Genomic DNA, 21,633 nt, shown 5'->3' with positions numbered 1-21,633 from the left:
CTGGGGCAGGGTGGGAAGGAGGGTGGGTGGGTGCCCAGGGGCTGCATTAGGGTGGCAGGAGGAAGGAGGATGAGCCCTCGAGGTACAGGGAGGTCACCCGGGGCCAGCTCTGCCCTGCAATAAACTGCTGATAAAAGCTTTTAAAAGTACATCAGGGAATGTTCATCCTTCACCCCTGTCTGGTGTCATTTTGGGGTGCCCCGTATCTGTCCCAGCCCAAGCTGGGCCCGCCAGGACCACTTGGGAAGAGGTGGGCATCCAGGACCACTCAGGAAGAGGTGGACATCCAGGGCCGCGATGGTGAGTGGGTCCTTGCTCCCTGCCCTCCCATGCTCATCCACTGTCCAAACTGGGGCTTCCCCCCATCCCTCTGCAGAGGGGCAAGGACCTCCAAACCAGAGGGCCAAGGACCTCCAACCCAGAGCAAGCCAGACCCTCCTTGGAAAAGGCCCTGAACTTGCCAAGGTGGGGCAGGGTGGGGGCTGGAGCTCCCCTGGAGAGGTTCACCTCCCTGTATCCCAACCCAGCTCCTTGTCTTCACACTTGTCATGCCGCATTGGCTGAGGCCAGGCTGGGAACAGGCCTGGGGTTAAAAATAGTGCCACGCAAGGGAGAAAGGGATTATTTTGAATCTTGAGTGTTCATCGGGCGGGTTCACAGCGTGGCAGCTGCGGGAGGTGCTGGCATGCCTGGTGGGCTGTGGATTTTCTCCATGGGGTTCAGGATGTGCTTTGCAAGGCACTTCTGGGAGCTGCTACTGCCCCTCTTGGGTGTGATGCTGTCACGGACAGGGCCAGCACGGGAGCTGCTTCCTGACCCCCGTGGGTTGCTGTCGGCAGTGCCCATCACCCTGGAGCAGGGCAGGGTGACGTCTGGCTGGAGGGGGATAGTCCAGCAGTCCCCCGTTCTGTGAAGCACGTCTTGACCATCAAAGGGGCTGCTCTGTCCATGTCTACAGGGACCCCAGACTCCATCTGTGACCCCCCGAGGCACAACTCCTGCGGTGGGTGCAGGCTGTGGTGCTGCCGGTGACCATACCGTGGGGGAAACAGTGATGATCTTTTCCCTTGTTTTTTTCATTTGGGATAAGAGATAATTTGGGGGTGGAAGGGATGAAGCTGCTTTATTCTGAGGCTGTCCTGGGTAAAGGGTGCCAGACGCCTTCCCACAGTTTAAGTGACACTGTAAGCGTGTGACAGCCTGGGCTGCGTGGGCGTGAGCTTGTCACCATCACGAGTGGGCAAGTCCCACACAACCCCGGGCTGGCAGCAGGCTCTGCAGAAGGGTTAATGCCTCAGGAGGGGCTGAGCCTTCGCCGGGATGCATTAACCCTTTCCAGGAGAAACCCTTTCCAGCCCCCCCTGGACATGGAGGGGGTGGGAGGGTACAAAGCTCCATCCCTGACCCCTTCTTGTGCCTTTGGGCACCGGGTACTAATTAGCACCCTCCCGAAAAGGACCAAATCTTGGCGTAATCCAGTGTCAGTAGGTAGCTCATCACGGCGAGATTCCCTATAGATATGTTAGGCGGGGAAATCTATTACTCTCTAATTAAACAGAGGCAGAAATGATTGTTCTTTTTCTATTCCTTATATGTTTCTAAGCGTGAAACTCAATTATAAGTGTATCCACAGAGGGGGATTTGTCTACAAGGGGAAGTCTCTGCTTGGCACGGGGTTTTAAAAGCTAGAGCAAACACCTGGGCTGCTGTGGCGCAGCTGCAGATTCCCAGGATTTGGGGGATTTGGGTGGGCACCCCCTGCCCACTGCCTCTTTGCTTGCCAGCCTGCTTTGTCTGTCTCCCCCACGCTCCCTGCTATAGGAGAAAGATGCAGAGGCCAGACTTAAAATAGAAAGACTTCCTCTGGAGGATGGAGAAGCGAGTGCTTGCTTAAGAGGGGGATCTACTGGGATGCAGAGGCTGTGTTTGGGAAGGGCGAGGGGCATCAGTGGGGCCTCAGGGGCCACCCATGGGTGTTGGTGAGTGGGTGACCGTCCCCACATGACAGTGGGACAACGCCTCTCATGCAGGGACACTAGGAAGGCATGTGGCTTTGAAGCTACAGATAAGAAAAGCAATCAAATGCAGCCTTAAATCTTCGCTGTGTAAATGTGAGCTTAAATCATCAGCTGGGTGAGATACGAGTGCTCCCGGCCGGGCTGGGAGGGGGTGAAAATCCACCGGGCACCTTCTTAGCACCCCTGGTCTTGGGGCCAGGAGTGCTTGGGGACCACGGTGACACTAACCCTACCCAGGCAGCCCCGTCCTGCCCCCGACACAGCTCTGCGGGATGGCACAGAGCCGGCCAGGAATGTACATATGTACATACATACAGGGTGCGTATAGGAGACAAGCGTTGGGCGTATGCATGCATGGAGAAAGAACGTGTGTATACACGGGTAGTGTGGGTATTTAGCATGTATCTGTATAGATATTGAGCATATATATTGTGTGCACATAGGTGCACAGAGCTTATATAAATTGTATGTATTCTTACTGTATATGTATGTATATAGTGTATGAGTACTGCTATGTGTGTAAAGTGTGTATATGTGCCAGGGGAAAAACACTGTGTGTATTTTTCAATATATTTGGTTTACAGAGAATGTGTCTACAGAGTACATAACATATTTGGTTTATTGTATTTTCATACATATGCTGCATTTATAAAAAATTGTATCATGGGTATAGACCTGAGTACATATGAAATATGTGTGCATAGTAAAGTGCATATAACAATTATTTGTGTGTATACGTAGAGTGTGCGTATATATAAAAGGAGTGTATACAGCATAGATGTGTATATATAGTGTGCATGTGTAGCTACATATATAGTATGTGTGTGAATTACATATAATATGGATATACAGAAATACAGAAATATAACATATATACGGTACGGGTGCATGGCGTATGGGTAGGGGAAAAAAAGTATATTTATAGACTCTGTGTGCATGCTTTGCTGGTAGCTGCGGCAATGTGTCTCTGCACCCCAGTCTCCTCGGGGTCCCCTCGGCTGTGCCAGGCTGTACCGGGCAGAGCCCGGGGGCACCGGGGGGGGGCACCGAGTACAACCTCCCCCTCGCCCCCATCAAGCACAGACCCGGCTCCACTTTCAATCCCTTTTATTGACTCTTTCACAGACAGAAGCTCGCAGAAAGGCGCCCGCGGCTCTCGCCGGCCCCGGGGCTCCCGGGAACCGGAGGCGGGGGGCGGCGGCGGCGGCGACCCCTCGCCTCTCGGGGCCGGACCCCCGGCTGCCCGCCCGCCAGCAGCGCGGGCGCGTCTACGGCACAGACACTTGGCTACAAGGCTACTCTACCCAACACACATAGAGGCCCCGCCGGGCCGGGGGGGGGGGGTCGGGGTGGGACCGCGGGGGTCGGGCCGCCCCCGCCACCCCGGGGAGCGGGCGGGGGGCGCGGAGCTGTCCAACCCCGCCGGGTGCTGAACGGCGCACCGGGGAGGGCACCGGGGAGCGCACAGGGGAGAGCACCGGGCAGCCCGGCGGCCCCCGGGCAGCGGGGAGGGTGGCGCACCGGGCAGCCCCGGCACCCACCGGGGAACGGAGAGCACCGCCGAGGAGCGGCAAGGACCGGGGGGCCGCGGTACCCACCGGGAAAATAGGGATGCACCGGAGCGCGATAGGCACCCCCCGGGGAGCGGCGGGGCGCGGACCGAGGCGCGGCAGAGACCCACCGGGACGCGGCGCGGAGCGAGAGGTTCCGCACCGGGCTGCGGCGTGCTTCGCACCGGGGCTCGGCGGGGCCAGACCGGGGAGCGGAGGGGACTCACCGGGGACCGAGGGAGCGGCGGGACCGGACCGAGTAGCCGCAGGGACCCGCCGGGGACTCAATTGTTTCCAGGAAAAAAAAAGAGGTTTTGGAATATCGGGCTTTTTTCTTTTAGCCGTTTTTTCTCTTTTTTTCGTTTTTTTCCTTTAAGGAGAAAGAAAATAGGGGGTGAGCGGAGGGCCGAGGCTGGCGGGGGACCGGGAGTCGTTGTGGTGCTGTCGCCGAGCAGGTTGCAGGCACCGCCGGTACCCAAGACGGAAACGAAATCTGGGAGACATATCCCGCCCGCCCCAAGCATCCTCGGGGCGAAGTCCCTTCCCCGGGGACCTGCCACCTGAGGGAGGAGGAAGAGGAGGAGGAGGAAGGTCAGGCGGGCAGTCGCTGAGGATGTTGCGGTTTTTCCTCTAAGGAAAAGCAGCGGCGGTGCTCCGGGAGGCGGGGGTGGGGGGGTGGGGGGTGGCGGGGGGAGGTGGGGAGCGGGGAGGGGGGCAGAGGGGTGCGGGGAGGCTCAGCGCGGGCGCTGCCGGTAGTTGCCGTTGATCTCCTGGGAGATGGTGACGGCCTCGGCGCCCAGCGGCAGCTTGTCGCTGTACTCGGAGCGGACCTCAAACTCCTCGCCGTTGACTTTGGATTGCGACTCCACCATGGAGCTGGCCGCCACGCTCTCCTCTTGCTCCAGCTCTGGAGCCCCTTCGGTTTCTCTCCTCCTCCTCCACCTGCCTCCTTCCTCCTCCTCCTCCTCCTCTTCCTCTTCTTCCTCCACATCCGCTTCCCCCACCTCGCTGGGATTGTAGTTCTTCTCGGACTCCAGGTAGGAGGCACGGGGGTCGAAGTCAGCGGCCATGTGCTTTTCCATCTGGTCGGGGTTCTGGGCTTTCATGATGAGCTTGTAGGTCTTACCCTGGTACTTGGAGAGGAGGTGGCACCACGTGGCCCCCATCAGGGGTAAGGTGGCCAGCACCAGCAAGAAGATGCTTACGACCACAATGATGATGAGCGAGGGAATCTCTTTTTTGGTGGTGAAGACCACTTGGACCTGGCAGTCCTCCCCCAGGTAGGTGAGACACACAGAGTAGTTGGTGCCAGGGCTCAAGCCCTGGAACCAGTACGAGTTCACCCCTTCCTCGATCTTGGACCACTGGACCAAGGCGTGGCCCTGGATGCTCTCCTGGCACAGGTAGAGCATCCTGAGGTGGACCTTCTCAGGCTGCATGTAGGTGGGCGTGAGCTGCACTCGGGCGTCGCGTTCTGACACATCTAAAGCAATCACCCCCAGGTCAAATGTGTGCTGCTTGAAGTCACCGCTCTGGTTAAAGGCGTGGTTGGAAATGTACTTGCTGGTTTGTGTGGAGCCACACTTCTTCTCAAAGGGTGGAAGCTGGAAAGGGACTTGTCCATTTCCTGTGGACTCTGTCCCTGCTGCTGAGGATGAATGGCTCTGCCGGGTGGGACCGAGGGGTTTGCCCCTCTCATCTGGCATGAGCACACTGTTCTTTGCTCCCTTGGCCCCAGGCTTCTTGTCACCTGGCTGTGCTTTGCCCCCCAGTGCGTCCCTCCCGGGCTGCATTGGGTATTTCTGGGTGCCTGCCACAGCCACGTTGACCGAAGTCTGATTGCTCCCCATTTCATTGGTGGCCAAGCAGGTGTAGGTGCCTTCTTCCCGCTTGCTCAGGTGGGGAATCATCAATGTGCCGTTCTTGAAGACCAAGAAGCGCTCAGGGTCCTGTTTGGGGAGGTCCTTCCCAGCGCTCTCCTTCGGGTTCCCATTGAGCTCCAGGGTTTGGCTGGAGGTGCGGATCTTCCAGCTCACTTCAGGCGGCGGGGTGCCCATCACGGCACAGTGCAGTGTCAGAGTGAAGCCATCAAAGAGCTCCGTGGTGTCCAGGTTGGGGTAATAGGTCAGCTGCACAGTAGGCGAGGTGCACTGCACGTCTGGGATCTTCCCCACCGGCACTCCTCGGAGCTGCTCTGGGAGGGCACAAGAGATGGAGTCCTTCTCAGGGATGGAGATGAGTGTGCTGTCCATCCACTTCTTCAACCACTGGAGCTTGCAGGAGCACTCGAAGGGGTTATTGTAGATCTGCAGGTGGGAAAGGGAACTAAGCGAGTCGAAGATACCCTCTGCAAGGGTGGTGAACTTGTTGTTGTTGATGCGTAGGGACCGGAGGTCCTTCAGGGTGTGGAAGGCCCCCTGAGGCACCAGAGCCATGTGGTTATTGTTCATCTTGAGCAGCTGGAGAGCACTGAGGTTGTAGAGGTCCTGCCAGGGGAAATCCACAATCTGGTTGTGGCTGATGTCGAGGTTTTTCAGCTGCACCAGGATGGCGAAGGTACCAGGCTCAATGGAACGGATCTCATTGTGTGCCAGCCAGAGGGAGGTGACCTGGGTCACCTCCACAAAGGAACGCTGCTGCAGCGAGGTGATCTTGTTGGCCGAGAGGCTGAGGGTGGTCACGTTGGAGGGCAGCCCCGTGGGCACCACCTGGAGATCCTTGTAGGCGCAGTCGGCGAACTGGTGTGCGTACTTGTCCACGCAAGCGCAGGGCTCGGGGCACGCCCGGGCCAGGCCGAGCAGGGCCACCAGCCACAGGGACAGCAGCGGGGCCATCTCCCCCTGCCAAGGGACAGAGGGGGCTCTCAGGGCTCCCGCCTCCCGGCCCCGCCCCACTCCCGGTCCCCTCCCGGCCCGGCGGGGCCGCGCCCCATTGTCTGTGCCCGGTTCCCCCAGGCTGCCGCCCCCTCGACCCTGGCTCCTTCTCGCTCCCTCTTTCCCCTTCCCCTCCTCTCCCCCGTTTTCCTCCCTTTCCCCTCCGGCTCTTCCCACCCTTCTCACTCTTTTTTTCTTGTCTTGGTTGAGCTCCCGCCTCCAAATAAAAAAATTAAATCTCGTTTTCTTCCTTCTTTGCTTTAATTTTACCTTTTTCTATTCTTTCACTTTTTTTTTTCTTTCTTTCTCCTTCCAGCCTTTTCCCTCTTCCTTTCCGCACTTTTCTCCCTCCCTCGCCCGTCTCTCCCTAGTTCTCTCCTTCCCTATTTTCCTCTCTCCCCTGACCCCCCACCGCCCCCCCTCCCCCCTCCACATCGGGGGTGACCCCGCACCTTACCCGCTCCTAAGTGGCGTTAAGCAGCACGCAGCGCTTCTCCTCGCCGTTACCGGTCCTCCGCATCCTCCTCCCGACCCCCGTCCCTGTGGCACGGAGGAGCCTCCGCCAGCCCGGACCCAGGGGTGAGGGGCGCGGCGCGGAGGTGGGGGACCCCGCCCGGACCCCCGCACCCCTCCGGGCTGAGCTGCGAGCCGGAGCGGGACCGTGCGGGCACTGGGCTGCCGAGGCGAGAGCGAAGGGAGGAATTAGCATTTCTGCCAGCCTCCCCCTCCGCACGCTGCCCCCTCCCTCCTCACCACCCCTTTCCCATCCCACCACCCACCCACCGCCGCCGCTCGCCAGCCTGCGGCGGGGATAGAGCCGGCTGCTGCCCGGGGCGGGCGCGGCACCCCCCCACGCCCCCACAAATAAAATAAAATTAAAAAATATATTTATAACCCATAATAAACGCCCTCCCCGCAGAGCAACGAGTACAACTCACACGCACTTGGCAGCAACCATAATCCAGCCCCCCCGCTGGCCGCCTTCCCTCCAGGCCGCCTCCCCCGGTCCCCCCCCCACCCGGACGGGCTGGGATGCCGTCGGGGCAGCCACGGGACACGGCTACCCCCGTCCTCCCGAGACACGGCGGGGCCGCAGCCCTTTGGGAAGCGCTTGTGGACGGGGAAGCGGGGCTCGGGACCCAGCCCAGCCCTCCCGATAGCCCCTCCCCGGTGCTGCCCCCCCCCCCCCCCCCGCCCGGGAGATGCGGTATTTCTGCGGGCGATGCGCGGTGTGTGCCGCCCCCCAGCCCGTCCCGTCGCGGGTGGGTCCCTCCTGCAGGGCGCTGACTGAATGCAAAAGGCTTTTAAGCATTTGAGTGGAGGGTGAAGGAGATGCGGGGCGGTTGGGGGGAGGTGGGGCCGGGGGGGGGCGGCTCGGAGGGAGCACGGGGTCTCGTGGGGGTCCCCGAGACAGGACCATTCTCCCTCATCTTCCTCCTGAAGATTTCAGCCGCTTGGAAAGGCGCGGTAACTCCCCTCCGCAGTTTTTCCTCGACGTGGGTGTCTATTCTCCCGCCACACCCCCGGCCCTGCCCCTCGCCCCCCCCCCCCCCCCCCCCCCCGAAAAACCCAAGAAATCATTGATTTTGTGAGGATCGATTCCTGCCGCCCGCCCCCCTCACCGCCCCCCGCATCCCTCCATCTCCGCCCCACTGGCGGCTGCGCCAGGGAGCGCTGCCGAGGGGGCCCGGGGCGGGCTCCGCACGGACTCGGGTGGGTCAGCCCGCTCCTCCCGGTGTCCCCGACCCGGCTCTGTCGCGACAGCCGGCGGCCCCGCCTAGAGCTGCGGCCCGGCCCTGCGGCTATTTTCCCTCCGTGGGGCCAGGGCACGTCCCGGGGGGTTCCGGGGGTGTGGAGCCCCGGGGGTCTCTGGGGGGTCTCGCCGCCTCCCTGCTTGCTAGCAGGCAGAGTAAAAGCCCGGTCACTTCTCCTTCGGGGCGGGGGAGCCCGGCTCCGCATCCCCGCCCCGAGGCCACGGGGATGGGCGTGCTCTTCCCAAGGACGAGGAGCGGGAGGGGTGGAGCGGACGGGGGCGGGTGATGGCTGGAGGGGCAGAGAGAGGAAGCTGCTTGACAGCAAAATGACAGGTTTGATCCTTGATGCCGGCTCCAGGCGCCTCCACCCTCCCAGGACCACGTCCAAAGCCCCGCAGCCTGACACCTGGTGCCCGGAGACCACCTCAGCCAAAGTGGTTGGCATCAGACCTGCCTCAGTTTCCCTTCAACCCTGCAATCTGGTTGGTGGGTGGCTGACACCCCCAGGTTGGGCGAGGTGTTTGGGTGATGTGTGGCCACCAAAAATGCCTTGTTTCTATGCAAGCGAACCAACACTGTCAAGAGTCTTGCACTGTGACCACCTACTTTGTGGCTCTCCCCATGCTTCCTGGCACGGATTTGGCCCAGCCCAATTGACATCCCCCGAAACCCCCTGGGCATGGTTCAGGGAACTGTCCCAAGCAGATGGACAAGGGCACCTCACTTTGGGGAGCTACAGGGGTCTGCAGAGGGGTCAAGCAAGAGGGAGGCATCACTTCAAACCCAGCGTAGACCTCCACAGGGCGGTGCTTCCACATCTCCCTTCCTGCTGCAGTGGAGTTTGAACCACCATCATGCTCCCAGCATCTTCGGGGCTGAGCCATGACTCACTCCGTTCCCATCCCTGCGGCTGGCTGGTCACCCAAGTATGCCCTCACCCTTACCCTGATGCTCTTCCAAGCGCTAGCAATTTGTAGCTTGGGGAATTACAGCACCAGACTTCGGGAGCTGTGTTTGTAGGCATTTTTTCCCCCTGTTTTGCTCGTTCTCTGAACACCCAGAGGATGTCAGCCTCTCGTGAGCCCCACAGCAGGGAATCCTGTGGTTGATGGGGCAGCACACTGGGCCTCAGCATCTCCAAGCAGGCCAGATATGTACCCACACTGCTCACCCCTCTCTGCTGTGTGTCAGGTTCTTGCATGTCCCAGGCTCTCCGTGCTGCCGTGGGGCCACAGGACCATAGGTCAGCCCTTGCTGGTGTTGACTCATGGCTGGGACGTGGGGTGCAGAGCTCAGGTGGGAGGTACAGGGAGTGCAAACTTGCTTTGAGGAGCATAGAAGTAGGTTAAAATGCCACAAGGATGTGGCCAACATGGATAGGACGCTTGTTTTCTGGCTTGGCTGCTCTCCACTGCGCTACGCTGAGCTCTTCCCAAGATGCCTTCATTTATCATGCAAAAAGGAAGAAACCCAAGTGTCCTAGATATGGTGGCGGCATTTCAGGAGCATTGGAGGCAGCGTGTTGTGCTAGAAATGGGTCAGGGGCTGAGGCATGTGTAACAGGATGGATGACGCATCCCTTCTCGTGCTCCTGAGGGCCAGTCCCTAACCTAGACACTTGGGAGGGCATTGTAGCACGGAGCGGCATGGCTGGGTTACAGCATCCATCCACCTCCCCATTCATGCCTCCCCAGTGGACATGGCATATGGGGATCATGCCACCATTTGTGCTTCAGTTTCCCACAGGATGAGCACAGGGAGTAATAACAGTTCTCTGTGGTGGCTCTTCAATCCCTCAGATGAGAGCTCCAGGACAGTATGGTGAAGGATGGAGGCATGGATGGAAGGAGAGATGGATGGATAGATGGGTGGGTGGGTGGATGGATGGATGGAAAAATGGGTAGATAGATGCATGGATTGGTGGACAGTTGGATGGATGGATGGATGGATAGGTGGGTAGATAGATGGGTGGGTAGGTGAGTGGATGGATGTATAGGTTGGTGGGTGGGTGGATGGGTGGAAGAGCAGGGTCTGGAGCTGTCAGCCTCTCCTCACACCACACCTGCCTCAGCCCCAGGCATCCTAAGTTTCAGCGTGCTCCTAAACATAAGACAAGCAGAAGCTGGGCTGGGGGCCAGGTCTGTAGCTGGCATTGACCGCTGCAGCTCTGGGGACATGTCTCCCACTGGTGTAAATGAGGGAAGGCTTCCAGCTGGAGGAATCACTGGATCACCACTGTGGTCAATGAGGACTTGCTGATTGACACCATTAATCTCCAGTTGGTGTCTGAGGGAGGAGCCCTCCTCACCATGCTGTTTAGGGGCATTGCCTATTTAAGGAGAAGGCTGATCTACTGGTTTGGGTTTTGGTGGTATCTTTATCTTCTAGCCCCAAGCCACCTCTACTAAGATCAGGTTTGTGCATGAGCCACCACCCTCAGAGCATCCTGGCTGCAGGACCTGACTGGCCAGAGATGATGTGGCTTCTCCTTCCATCCAGACAAGTCTTCCCTCACCTTTGCCTCGCCACTTCTCAAAATATACGAGTCCTGACCACCCCATCCTTGCTTTTGATGGTCCATAGGATGCAAACCTGTCTGGATGCTAGCAGTCTGATGTTTTTATCAGAAATGTAATCCAGGTAACCTTTGTCAGGCTCATTGGGGTGAATCCTCCTCTGTCTTGGACTTCTACCCACCCTGGCCAGCCAACCTGAGTGATCTCACAGGGGATAATCAAATGCAGAGGAACCAGCCCTTTGGCTCTAATTAGTTTTGCATGATTGTTGAGGGAAGAAATCCATTTTCATAAACAGAAAGGATTTATGCTGCTCCTTCTTGCCTTTTTTTTCCCTCCCCTGCTGAGTCCCAAAGCACTTTGCTCAGGGCTAGAAGGGAGTCATTTTATGAATGGTTTAGATTGAGCAATGCATTATTAATAACAGCCAATCAAGCAAGCAGCGTATTATATATCATTTCAGGAGATTCGCTTAATTCAGTGAAGTTATTTATTGCCCATAAAAAAACAGAGAGACTGATTCTTCCTTGTACCTCTGGCTTGGAGGGGGATTTTCATGGGTGTCTCTGGGTGGAAGGGAGGCCCAAGCAGGGCTGTAGCAGCCTATGGGTGTGTAGAAGCTACCTGTTGGAGGTGGAAGGTGGTGGGACCTTTAGGAAGCCCTCACTCCACAGGGAAACCCCCACTGCAGCCCTTTCCTGTGGGGCTGGGGCTTGCTGGGTGCTGCTCTGCTCACCCTGCAGTGACAGCCCTGCTCTTGCTGGATGGATGAGCTTTACGGCAGCTCAGGGCACAGCAGCAGCTAATCTGGCTCCTGCAGCCCATTGACTTCGCTATTGTTTTACAAGACTTTGATGAGGCGGGTGACAGCAGACAGATGGGGTCTGCTCTCCTCCGGCTGTGCCCCTTGTAGAGGCTGCTCCCTGAACACAACCCTTGATCAGACACCAGAGAATCCCTAGGGTGAAGTGGCATTGTCTGGATCTGGTGACAAGCCCTGCGTGCCACCGTGCAGTCGTAAGGGCTCCTTTGGGGTTGCTCCCTCTAAACTGCTGGGTCTGGCCTGATTCTGCCCTGGCCCGGGGAGGGCGACAGGCAGGGCAGGCAAGGGGAGGGCAGCAGGCAGGGGGAGGGCAGCCTCTCGCTCACCCCTGCCTCACTGGCCAAGCTCCAGCTCCAACAGCTCACAGCTGTGTCCAGGCACTGCTTGATCCGGGGGCAGGTGGCGGGGGCTCCCAGAAAGGGGGGGGGGGGTGTGTCACGCTTCCTCCCTGTCTCCCCGCAGTTTCCAAGCCTGGCAGCTCCCACCGCCCAGTCTGGGAGACCCTCACCGCGTCCCTTTCCTGCCCGGCTTCACCCACGTCGAGCCACCCAGGGGACCTGTTCATCCCCGCCCCGTGTCCAATACAGCACCCCAGGCGCCCCGGTGATGGTCGCAGTGCCTCCCAGGTACCCGAGGGACCACCGGTGGCTGCAGGGGTGCGTGTGCGGGCACGAGCAGCGGGGACCAGCCCTTGCACGCCCGGCGAGCGCGGCTGTGCAAAGAGGACACCTGGCGGTGTGTGTCCCTCACTGCCGTGTCACACAGCCCCGGCTGGGGCCACCGGGGGCCACCTCTGCCTCTCACCGGGGGCCAAATCCAGGCTGCGGGGGTTTGGGGAGGGGGGGGCAAGGTACCTGCTGCTGCCCGGGCAGGGCGAACAGCGCTCTGAGCATCTCTCCTCCCACCTGACCGGGGAAAAAAAGGAGGGGTAGGGATGCCCCGATGAATTATGTTGGCCTGCGCTGTGTAATTTATTTTATAAAGATATTAATTTGGGTGATTTCTTCCCCCTAGAACTGACCCAGGGTCCTGAACCTTTTAAGCCCTGTGCTGGCAGCAGAGAGGGTCTGCGAGTCCTGTTTGGCACCACCACGAGCATCCCTGCATCCCTGGTGCGTTTGGCCTGAGACCTGGCCAGCTCAGCTCACCCCACAGTTGCGCTCACGCCTCTTCCAGCTCCCAGAGGATGAGGTTGCGCTGGGCCAGGATCTTGGCCGCCCTCCTGGTGAGCAGCTTCTCCCGCACCAGGGGCTGCAGGGTGGTGTAGCTCCGCAGGTTGCAGTGGGTGAACATCATCCCCACATCAGCGCAGGCAGGGAGCTCCAGGGCTCCCCAAAGCTCCTGCAAGGCCTTGGCTGTGGCCAGCGTGCTGTCCTTGTTGAGATGCTGCTGCAGGTGCCTTCTCATCAGGTTTTTCAGGTCGTAGGAAGATGCCTTGGGCAGCTTTTCTTTGATCAAGGACAACATATCCACGTAACCACCCACTATGTGGCAGAATTCCACTTTCATGCCTGTGGCATCCAGGGCTTTAAAGAGAGCGGGCATCTCCAGTGCCCAGAAGTTATAGATGACGAGGATGGGCCTGGGGAGTGGGGAGAGGTACCAGAGGAGGTGTTGAATCCCCTCCTCCATGGTGACGCCCTGGGAAAGCAGCGTCAGCACCGACTCTGGCGTCTGAATCAGTGCCTTGAAGGTGTGCTCTCCATTTGCTGCTGCCACCTCCGTGATGTGGTGGGCTGCAGAGGGGAAAGGATCAAGCTGGAGTAAGTATCTGGGGGTGCCCCGCTCTGCCCTGCCCCCAGCCCCAGGAAAGGCAATGCTCACTTTTCTGGTCAAGCTTCAAGCTGAAGAACACTAAGGTGTTCAGCTCCGACCTGTCGTCCCAGGGGCTGGTGGGGCCAGTGTTGTGTTGGGGTGAGGTGCTGCTCCCAGACCATGTGGGACTGGAGGACTTCTTGATGTCCTTGAGCTTTCTGGAAGCCTGCAAGAGATTGGACAAGGGGGCCAAGTCCCCTCTGCTTGCTTGGACTTGGCTGGGAAGGCATGTGGAGCACCCTTGGGTGCACCATTGGCAATGGGTAAGGTCCTGGTTATGCACAATGTCGTGAAACTCAGAGTCTGATGTCCTGGCACTGCCAGGATGGGTTGGGTGTGTGCTGTACCTCAGGACTGTGCTAGCCAAGGGGAGCCCTGTTGAGAGCCCAAAACCAGGGTCTGGACTAAGTGGGCAAGAGCAGAGCCCTGAATGAAGCTCATCCTAAGCAGGCAGGGGCCAGAGGGACACAACACGCAGGTCCTGGGACTTGTCCCTTTCTGCACATCTCATGTGGATGCAGCTCATGCAGGGACATAAATGTGGCTGAGCAACCTCACCATGTGAGATACTGCTAGGTCTGAAGATCTGGTTGGTGTCTAGAGGAAAAGAGGACTAAATCAGGCCAGGAGGAGGTTCGGTGCCTCTCCAGGCTCAGCAGATCCAGTGCCTACAGTGGTGCTTCCCAAGGGTGAGTAAAAGCAGCCACACCAACCATCCCCTGCCTAGCCTCAGCAGGGGCGGGCATCCACAGCAAATAACTCCCTACGGGAAGAGCAGGACAGCAAAGTATTCAAGAGGCTCCCGAGTTGGGTTTCCTCCCTCCTTCACCCAGGGACACCCTGCAGTGATGGGGTGTCCACCTCCCTCTGCACCAGCACTCTGCATCTTCCCCTGCAGTCCAGAAGTGGCCGAAACGTGGCTGGACCGATGTCTGCAGGCACTAAGCGCTCCTCAGCTCACGGGACATGGGGTTGCTTAAATGCCTATGGGCTTCCTCTGTCCGGGAAGGGACAGGAGGATGGTACCAGTGGCGGAGTGGTGGCAGTGCCCTGTGTCCCCCTCTCCTGGTTGTGCCCAGAATGACCCATCTGGCCCGAAGGGAGTTAGATGAACCAAACTCAGCAACAAAATGTGATCACAGATGCTCTTGTTACCCAAACCAGCAACAAGCAAATTGAATTTCTATGCAAAGAGGTTTTATTGAAGGGTTAAGCAGAGGGAAAATGTGTGGGATTTGAGGGGAAGAAATTAATCCGTGCAGAGACACACGCTTGTAGCACCGTGGTGGCCGTGGGCAATGGAACCGGGCAGAGCCAGATGCTGGCGATGCTCTTGTGGCTTCAGCTCAGTGTGCAGAGTGTGACAGTCCCCAGGTGACCCCACAAAGGTTCCTCCCCAGCACCAAAATCTCCTTTTAAATGTCTGAGCCTCTAGACAGGTGCTCAGCCCTTGCCCTCCACACCCTGAAGGCTGCGGCTTCCCTGGGCTGCATCATGCTGCCTCATCCCACTTTTTTCTCACTCTGCTGATATTCCTTCACCGCCCACTGCCCCTTTTCCAGACTTTAAGCCATTTTTTCCCAGTTCTCAAAGTTGCACTTTCCTAGTGCCCAGCACCAGACTATCGATGAGATGTTTATACCCCTGGGACATCTAATTTTCCAGCCTACACCTTTGCTACACCCTTAAATCCACATCATACCAGGGGACACCCGATCCACACAGGGATTTCTCACAGCAAGCCGCTAACATCCCCAAAAGCTCCAGCCCCGGGATTTTTTGGCAGTAGGAGGGAGTGGGAACAGGGCTTCAGCCCCACAACTCTTTTTTTCCACCCCCCCTCTGTTAAAGATTAATCAGAAAAGCAAAGAAAAACAGAAAAGGAAAAACTGAATAAGGAAGTCAGCAGCAGGTTGGGATTTAATCTGGGAACAGCTTTATTGAAGAGTAAGAAGAGCTTCTGCACTAGTTCATACAAAAAAAGGGGGCTGCTAACCCCTCATTAAGCCAGTGCTGGAAAACCAACTCCACCCAGCTCCCAAATCAGCTGTGCTTGCCTCCCTTTCCAAAGAGATCCCCTGCCCTTGCTGGTGATGGAGGATCTCAGCAGGGGTTCCATGCCCTTGGTTCATCTAACCACCTCGGCCAGGGCCATTTGGTTGCAACACACCAGTTTGCAGCGTCAGTGCCGTGAAATGTCACCGTAGGGAGCTTGGAAATGTCACTTGGGGGGTGCTCAGATGGTCCCTACCTGCCCTGGTGCCTCCCGGGAGCTTCTTAACCTGTGTAGGCACAGGATTGATGAGCTCCGCGAGCACAGATGCTCATTCAACTTGCAAACTTGATTTTTATATGAAAATTGATATTTTTTTTAAGCTGAGAACAGCCTTCCCAGTGAGATGGAAAGGAAGAGGCCATAAGGAACTACTCGAAAGGGTTGTCTTGGGTGATCAACTGGTGTGGAATCCCACCTCAGAGCAAATCAAATTTGGGTTTGCTGCCTGTGAGAGGGGACCCTGGCTGCTCCAGAACACCACGTGATACCAGCAAAAGTCTTAGTCCAGAAGAACTAGATTTGGGATGGCCCAGATGCCCACCCACCTGGTAGCAACTGAAGGGGAAGAGAAAGCCATAAGCAAGTCTCTGGCTGATGCTGGGAAGGCAGAAGGCTCAGGTCTGAGCACAGCTGGAGAAAAGGAAAGGCATCCCAGAGACGATGGGGTGCAGCTGCCTCTTCTGCCTGCAGTGTGGCTCAGCAAGGAGGAAGGTCTGGCATTACACTCACCACCGTATCTTCCTCGCTGTCCTCTGAGCTGCAGATGATAATGCTGGTGTCTTCTGTGGAAGGAACAGGAGGGTGTTGAAGCTTCAAGACCGTGATTTTGGATCATGCCGGTCTTCCCATGGGAAGACTGATCTCATCTCCTGATTTTTGCAGCAGAGGACAAATGCTTCTACCAGGACCATGAACTATGCAGCCCTTGGATGCTCTTGGATACATCCCAAGGTGGGCGCAACCTCTCAACTGCTGTTTCACCCCATGGGCCCTGTACTAGCCTTTCCAGAAGATGCATTTCATCCTCCCTCCTGTTTGCAGAGCTGAGCTCAGGACATCTCACTGAGGGATGCTGCAGCAGGCTGGAGTGGGGCTGGGTGAACTCAGGGAAGAAAATGTGTTTTGTGAAAAATCGTAGTGTTTTCTGCTCCAGAATCCAGAGCTCCTGGAGCAGGTGGCAGGGGAGTCTCTCTGCACACTTACCCTGCTGCAGTTTTTTGGCTTGTTTTTTGGCTACCTTGGAGGAAGGGCATGGAGCTAGATGGAGCATCCGCACCCACCCCTGAGCATTGCTCTCATTTTTACCCCCTGGGACCCAGCTCCCACCCTCTGCTTCTTCGACCCAGGGGAAGTTGGCCAAGGCTCTGAGTGCATGGGGGTGCCCAGAGGTTGGGAGAGATGGGGCATCCCATAAGTGTGGGGGGAAATGGGGTAATGAGGAGGGCCACGTCCCTGGTCCTCACCTGCATCATCAGCATGCCTGCTGGTGGCAGGGATGCTGCCACAGTTTTGGCTCGATGTAGAGGTGCTGGGCCCACTTCTGTCATCCCACTGGTGTGAACTGGGATCACTGGGGTCTGGCATGTTGTTGCACTCCAGCTTCAATAGCTTGGGTGAGATTGGGCTGCCCGTTCCCACACAATGTGACCTCCGCTTGGGCCATGTGGTGACAGAGGGAGCCTGGAGAGAAGAGAGTGCAGGGGATGTAAGGTGCTGTGGTGGCAACTCCTAGTCCCCAATGGCTCCTGCCTGGCTGGGGCAGTTCTTACCGGGTTTGTAAGTGTCTCCTCAAGGTTGATGGTGAAGGTGGGCAAGACAGTCTGGTTCTGAGGCTGGACCAGCTCCTCTTCCTGCAGACAGAGTGCGGACCAGCATTAGGGTGAATGTTGAGACCACCGACCTCTCTGCAGGGATGGGGTGTCCCCCAGCAGCAGGCAGAGCCAGCAGAGCGGGGCAGAAACATGCTCAGCAGGGGGGAAACTGAGATACATCCTAGCCCTGTGGCTTGGCTCAGTGTTTGTGCTTAAGCTGAGGGTGTTTGGCAGTGCTACAGCCAGGGGAGGCTACAATTTTCCCTGCTGAAATTGAGGGATGGAGCAGCAGGCTCAGAGAAGCGGGATGGGGTAGAAGCACACTTGCGTGGTGGAAAATGATGGCTACAAAGCATGTTCTCTGCCCAGGCAGAAACAGCCCTGCAGGCATGTTGATGAAGAAATGGGAGTGATGGGTTGGGGAGGGGAAGGCAGACCCTTGATAAAGGTTTGCAAAGGTCAGAGGAGGGGGGGATCCACATTTCAGCTGATGCAGGAGCCCTCCCTGCATGGCAGTGCACCAGGACAAAAGATGGATATCTCACCAGGTTGTTCTCCTGGGCCACCTCAACCACAGGGACAGATGGAGAGTTAGTGCCTGCAATGGAGAGAACAGGGTTGCAATTCTGAATCAGAGGCTCCGGAGCTCCCACCCAGTCCCAGCAGACGCTGAGCTGGGAAAAACCTGCTCAGCAGGTGCATCAAGGAAGGGGCAGCTCTGGTCTCCTTTCCCTTTCCCAGTCCTTTGGGGTGGGATGACCCAAGGAGTTTAGAATCTCTGGGACCCAGAAATCAGCATCACCAGAGCCTGTCAGAATTGTGGGAGACCAAAAAGGAACTCTGGCCATATAAGCAAAGGAGCAAATCCTGGCCCCAGTGGAAATGAGCACCTTACAAGAGTGAGTCTTGGCTCACCTCGCTGGAGGGAGATGGCTCTAAACCCTGCACGACCCAGAGCTGGGCGATGGCTTTCTGAGCTAGTCCAGCTCCTGACTGCCTGTGGGATGGGTGGATCCATCCCCCTGGCAAGTCCTCACCTGGGTGCCCCGTGACGCGCTCCACCAGCGCCTGCAGCCTGGCTTTGCACTCGCTCAAGTCCCTGGGCTGTGCTCGGTCCCCAGCCGCTGGCAGCTGCAGTCGCTGCAGCTCCTCCAGCGAGCCCTTGATGAAGGGCTGCATGTCCATCACCTCCTGCTCCGTGGCATAGAGCCTCATCTTCTCCACCAGCTGCTCGCCTGCCTCCATCCGCTGCAGCACCCCCTCCACGCGCTGCAGCTCCCTCATCAGCTCCTGCCGGCCCTGCTCCTGCCGCGCCTCCACCAGCCCCAGCAGCTCCTCTTCCTCCCGTCGGATCAGCCGCACCAGCTGCTCCACGCGCTGCTGGATCAGCTCCCGCATCTCCCGCTCTGCCTCCTCCAGCCGAGCGGCCTCATCCTGCAGCGCCACGTAGGTGGCCTCAAAGCCACTTCTCTTCTGCCTCAGCTCCTGGCTGATGGTGCCCAGTTCCTCCTGCCTGCGCTGGGTCTCACTGCGGATGTCGCAGAAGGAGGCGTGCTGGCTGTCCAGCAGCGCGCAGATGCAGCACAGCGCCTTCTCACACGTCTTGCAGTAGATGCTGGAAGGAAATGGGAGCATCCTTCAAAGCTGGTACATGAGCAGAGGGAGAAAAGCATTTCCACTGTGCTGGGCATGATTCTCCCTCCCCAGGTGACAGCAGAGGAGTTTAACATGAGAGGAAACTGAGGCATGGGACAGGAAAGGGCTTTGCCTCATGTCACCAGCTGCGGGTGTGGGTATGAAGCTGGGTGTTCAACCTACCTTTGCTCCCTTCCCTCCTCCTGGGGACCTGCCAGCCCCTATCATACCCTGCTCCTGGCCAGGATCTCACTGGGATTGCAATGGTCCCTCTCCAAAGGCAGGTGATAAAACCCCCTTGTCTCTGCCTTCCTGGCAGAGTTGGTCCTGGAGCAGCAGCCCCAGAGCCCTTGGTGCAGGATGGGATCCAGGGACAAGGCACCACTCTCACCTGGAGATGTAGCCCTGGTCAGCGTGACTGGGACTGGAGCACAAGAGGTTGCAGGACTTTCTGGTGTCTTCCAGGAACTGATGGGCTGACTCAGCACAAAGCTCCTCCACCCTCCTGGCCTTGTGGCTCCTCTTCTTGAAGAACCACTGGTGGTCATCAAAGCACTTGGTGCAGAGGAACTCCTCACACTCACAGCACCACACCACCGCTGCTTCCCCCCGGCACCGGCTGCAACTCGGGCCACTGCTGTTACTCATCTTCTTGTAGATGCTGAGCCTGGCCTGCAGGTTGGTGAAGAGCAGGTTGTCCATGTCGGGGATGCCGCTGGCCTGCGGGATGGCCGTGCAGCACTTGGGGCACTGCCCGATGGGCTTGTTCTCACTCAGGCAACCGAGGCAAAAGGTGTGGAGGCAGGTGAGGAGCTTGAGGTTGGGCGATTCCTGCCGGCAGCCCTCGCAGAGGATGAACTGGAAGTCGTCCTCCACCTTGGAAGGGTGGGCTGGAGGGGAGCCCGGGGGTGTACCCGGCTGGGGTTCAATCTCCGTGGGGGCAGTGGCACCGTCTCCATCTAGGTGGGATGTGGGAGAAAGACCCCATTGGAGCACATGAAAAAGAGGAGGATGGCAAGCTCAGTCCCCCCCCACGGGGGCCATGCAGGCCACCCATGGGCAGTCCGCTTCACCCACGAGTCCAAAGGGAAGCGATAAGTGAGCCACAGGGTGGGTGGCTGGCTCCTCACCCTCCCTCCTGCTGAGGGCAGATGGGTGGCAGCACCCCGGCAAGGAAAAGCATTCTCTTCCGGGGAGATTCTCTGCTGGCTGCAAAGGGTTGTGCTCCCTCCTGCCCTCAGTGTGGGACCCTTGGAGGCTCGCGTCCCCCCCTCCCAAAACTCTTTCCCTTTGGGGGATTTTGGATTTCAGAGCTGGAGGATGAGAGGGCGATGACACAAAGCTGCAAAGCGACGTTTCCTTCACTTTGCTGTCAGTTCCCTCCCCTGCCCCGAGAGCAGGGGAGGGCAAAGTGGGGGCCTGGCGACGGTCCCCCCGGGCTCCTGCAAAACCTCCCGGGCAGCACCAGGATGCTGGCACCAGCCACCAGTCCCCAGAGGTGCCCCCTCCCCATCCCTCGCCCCCTCAGACCTCCCCCAGCCCAGCAGCACAGGCAGGAGGTCCCCGAATAAAGCAGGGGACCCTCCCCCTTACCTCCTCCCCACACCCATGCGATGGGTTCGCACCCTAAAAAGTAACACCCCCCACCCAAACAGGCAACCCCGCGGCTCCCTTTCGGAGGAGGCAGGGCCAGACTTTGCCCCCCTCCCCGTCCCTCCTCTCCCTCCCGAAAGGCGGCGACCCCCGTTACCTGCCGGAGGTCCGGGGCTGGGCGGCCGGGGGGCTGCGGGGCTGTCGGGCATGCGAGCGGCGCGGCAGCGCGACACTCCACGCAGCTTTCGTTTCTCCAGCCTGACAAAGGGAGGAAGAGGAGGAGCTGGCGGGAAGAGGTGGGGAAGGCAGGGGGGTTCCCACTCCCTTCCCTGCCTTCCCTCTGCCCTGGGGCAGGGGAGGAAACTTCGCCGGGAGGGGGCACGCAGGCACCGGGGGGCGCGTGGCTTGGCACCGGGGATGCAGGCACCGGCGGCGGGGATGCTGGTACTGGGGGGATGCTGGTACAGGGGGGATACAGGTACCAGGGGGATGCAGGTACCGGGGGCATGCAGGTACCAGGGGGATGCTGGTACAGGGGGGATGCTGGTGCCAGGGTAGGGGGGGAAAGATGGCAAAGCTCTGCTTCAGCTGCTAGATAGGACCCCCGAGCTGTGCTAGGGTGCATGTCTGGGTGCTGGCTCGGCTGCAAGGGCAGCTGCTGTGTCTGGGGCAGGGTCTCAGGCCCTCGCTTCAGCCAAGGGGGCTTTAAAACTGCCCTATTGCCAACCCCCATCCCCTACAGTGCTGCTCCGGGCTGCTCTTTGCTCTCCGCTACCCTTTGCATGCCAGTGAGAGGGAGTGGGAGGGTTTTGGCACGGTAAGAAGGCCATGCTGGAGCAGGAATTGCTGGGGAAAATACCTCTCCTGCTTCCCTGTGGGGCTGGGTACCCTCTGGAGCCCCCCAAGGTGAATGTGCAATGGAGGATGCCATGCCTGGCAGAGCAGTTCCTGGGCAAGGCCTCTCTAGGAACTCACCCAGCCGTGGGCCGTGAACCATGAACCGTTTTGTTTCGTCCCTGTGCCGTCAGCAGCCACATGACAAGCGGACCAGGAAGCACAAGTGGCTGCATCCTTCCCCACCAGAATCCTCGCTGCGCCTCCGGTCCCCACGGCCACAGGGCTGGTGGTGGGGACACCCCAGGGGTATCTCCCAGCTCCAGGGGGCTGCGAAGCGGAGGGCAGCTGTGGG

General features: G+C 58.7%; 2 protein-coding genes across 2 annotated transcripts; both read right to left on the bottom strand.

Moving 5' to 3' along the window:
- Positions 1-230: 230 nt before the first annotated feature.
- On the bottom strand, positions 231-7,159 carry ISLR2 (immunoglobulin superfamily containing leucine rich repeat 2). Its single transcript, XM_040602424.1, has 2 exons — positions 6,899-7,159; positions 231-6,408 (listed from the first exon to the last, which is right to left on the bottom strand). The coding sequence occupies exon 2, from the start codon at positions 6,400-6,402 to the stop codon at positions 4,303-4,305; it is 2,100 nt and encodes a 699-aa protein (XP_040458358.1). The 5' UTR covers positions 6,403-6,408; positions 6,899-7,159; the 3' UTR covers positions 231-4,302.
- Positions 7,160-12,481: 5,322 nt separating this feature from the next.
- PML (PML nuclear body scaffold) lies at positions 12,482-21,514 on the bottom strand. Its single transcript, XM_040600648.1, has 10 exons — positions 21,420-21,514; positions 20,602-20,702; positions 19,243-19,810; positions 18,254-18,831; positions 17,762-17,814; positions 17,175-17,255; positions 16,869-17,085; positions 16,135-16,187; positions 13,359-13,515; positions 12,482-13,270 (listed from the first exon to the last, which is right to left on the bottom strand). Exons 1-10 carry the CDS (start codon positions 21,512-21,514, stop codon positions 12,696-12,698), a joined length of 2,478 nt encoding a protein of 825 aa, XP_040456582.1. The 3' UTR covers positions 12,482-12,695.
- Positions 21,515-21,633: the final 119 nt, after the last annotated feature.

Source organism: Falco naumanni, chromosome 7 (assembly GCF_017639655.2).
Source record: "Falco naumanni isolate bFalNau1 chromosome 7, bFalNau1.pat, whole genome shotgun sequence".
In the NCBI taxonomy this organism is placed as follows: Eukaryota; Metazoa; Chordata; class Aves; order Falconiformes; family Falconidae; genus Falco; species Falco naumanni.
The sequence above is the reverse complement of the archived record's forward strand: the minus strand, read 5'-3'. Positions and strand labels throughout refer to the sequence as shown.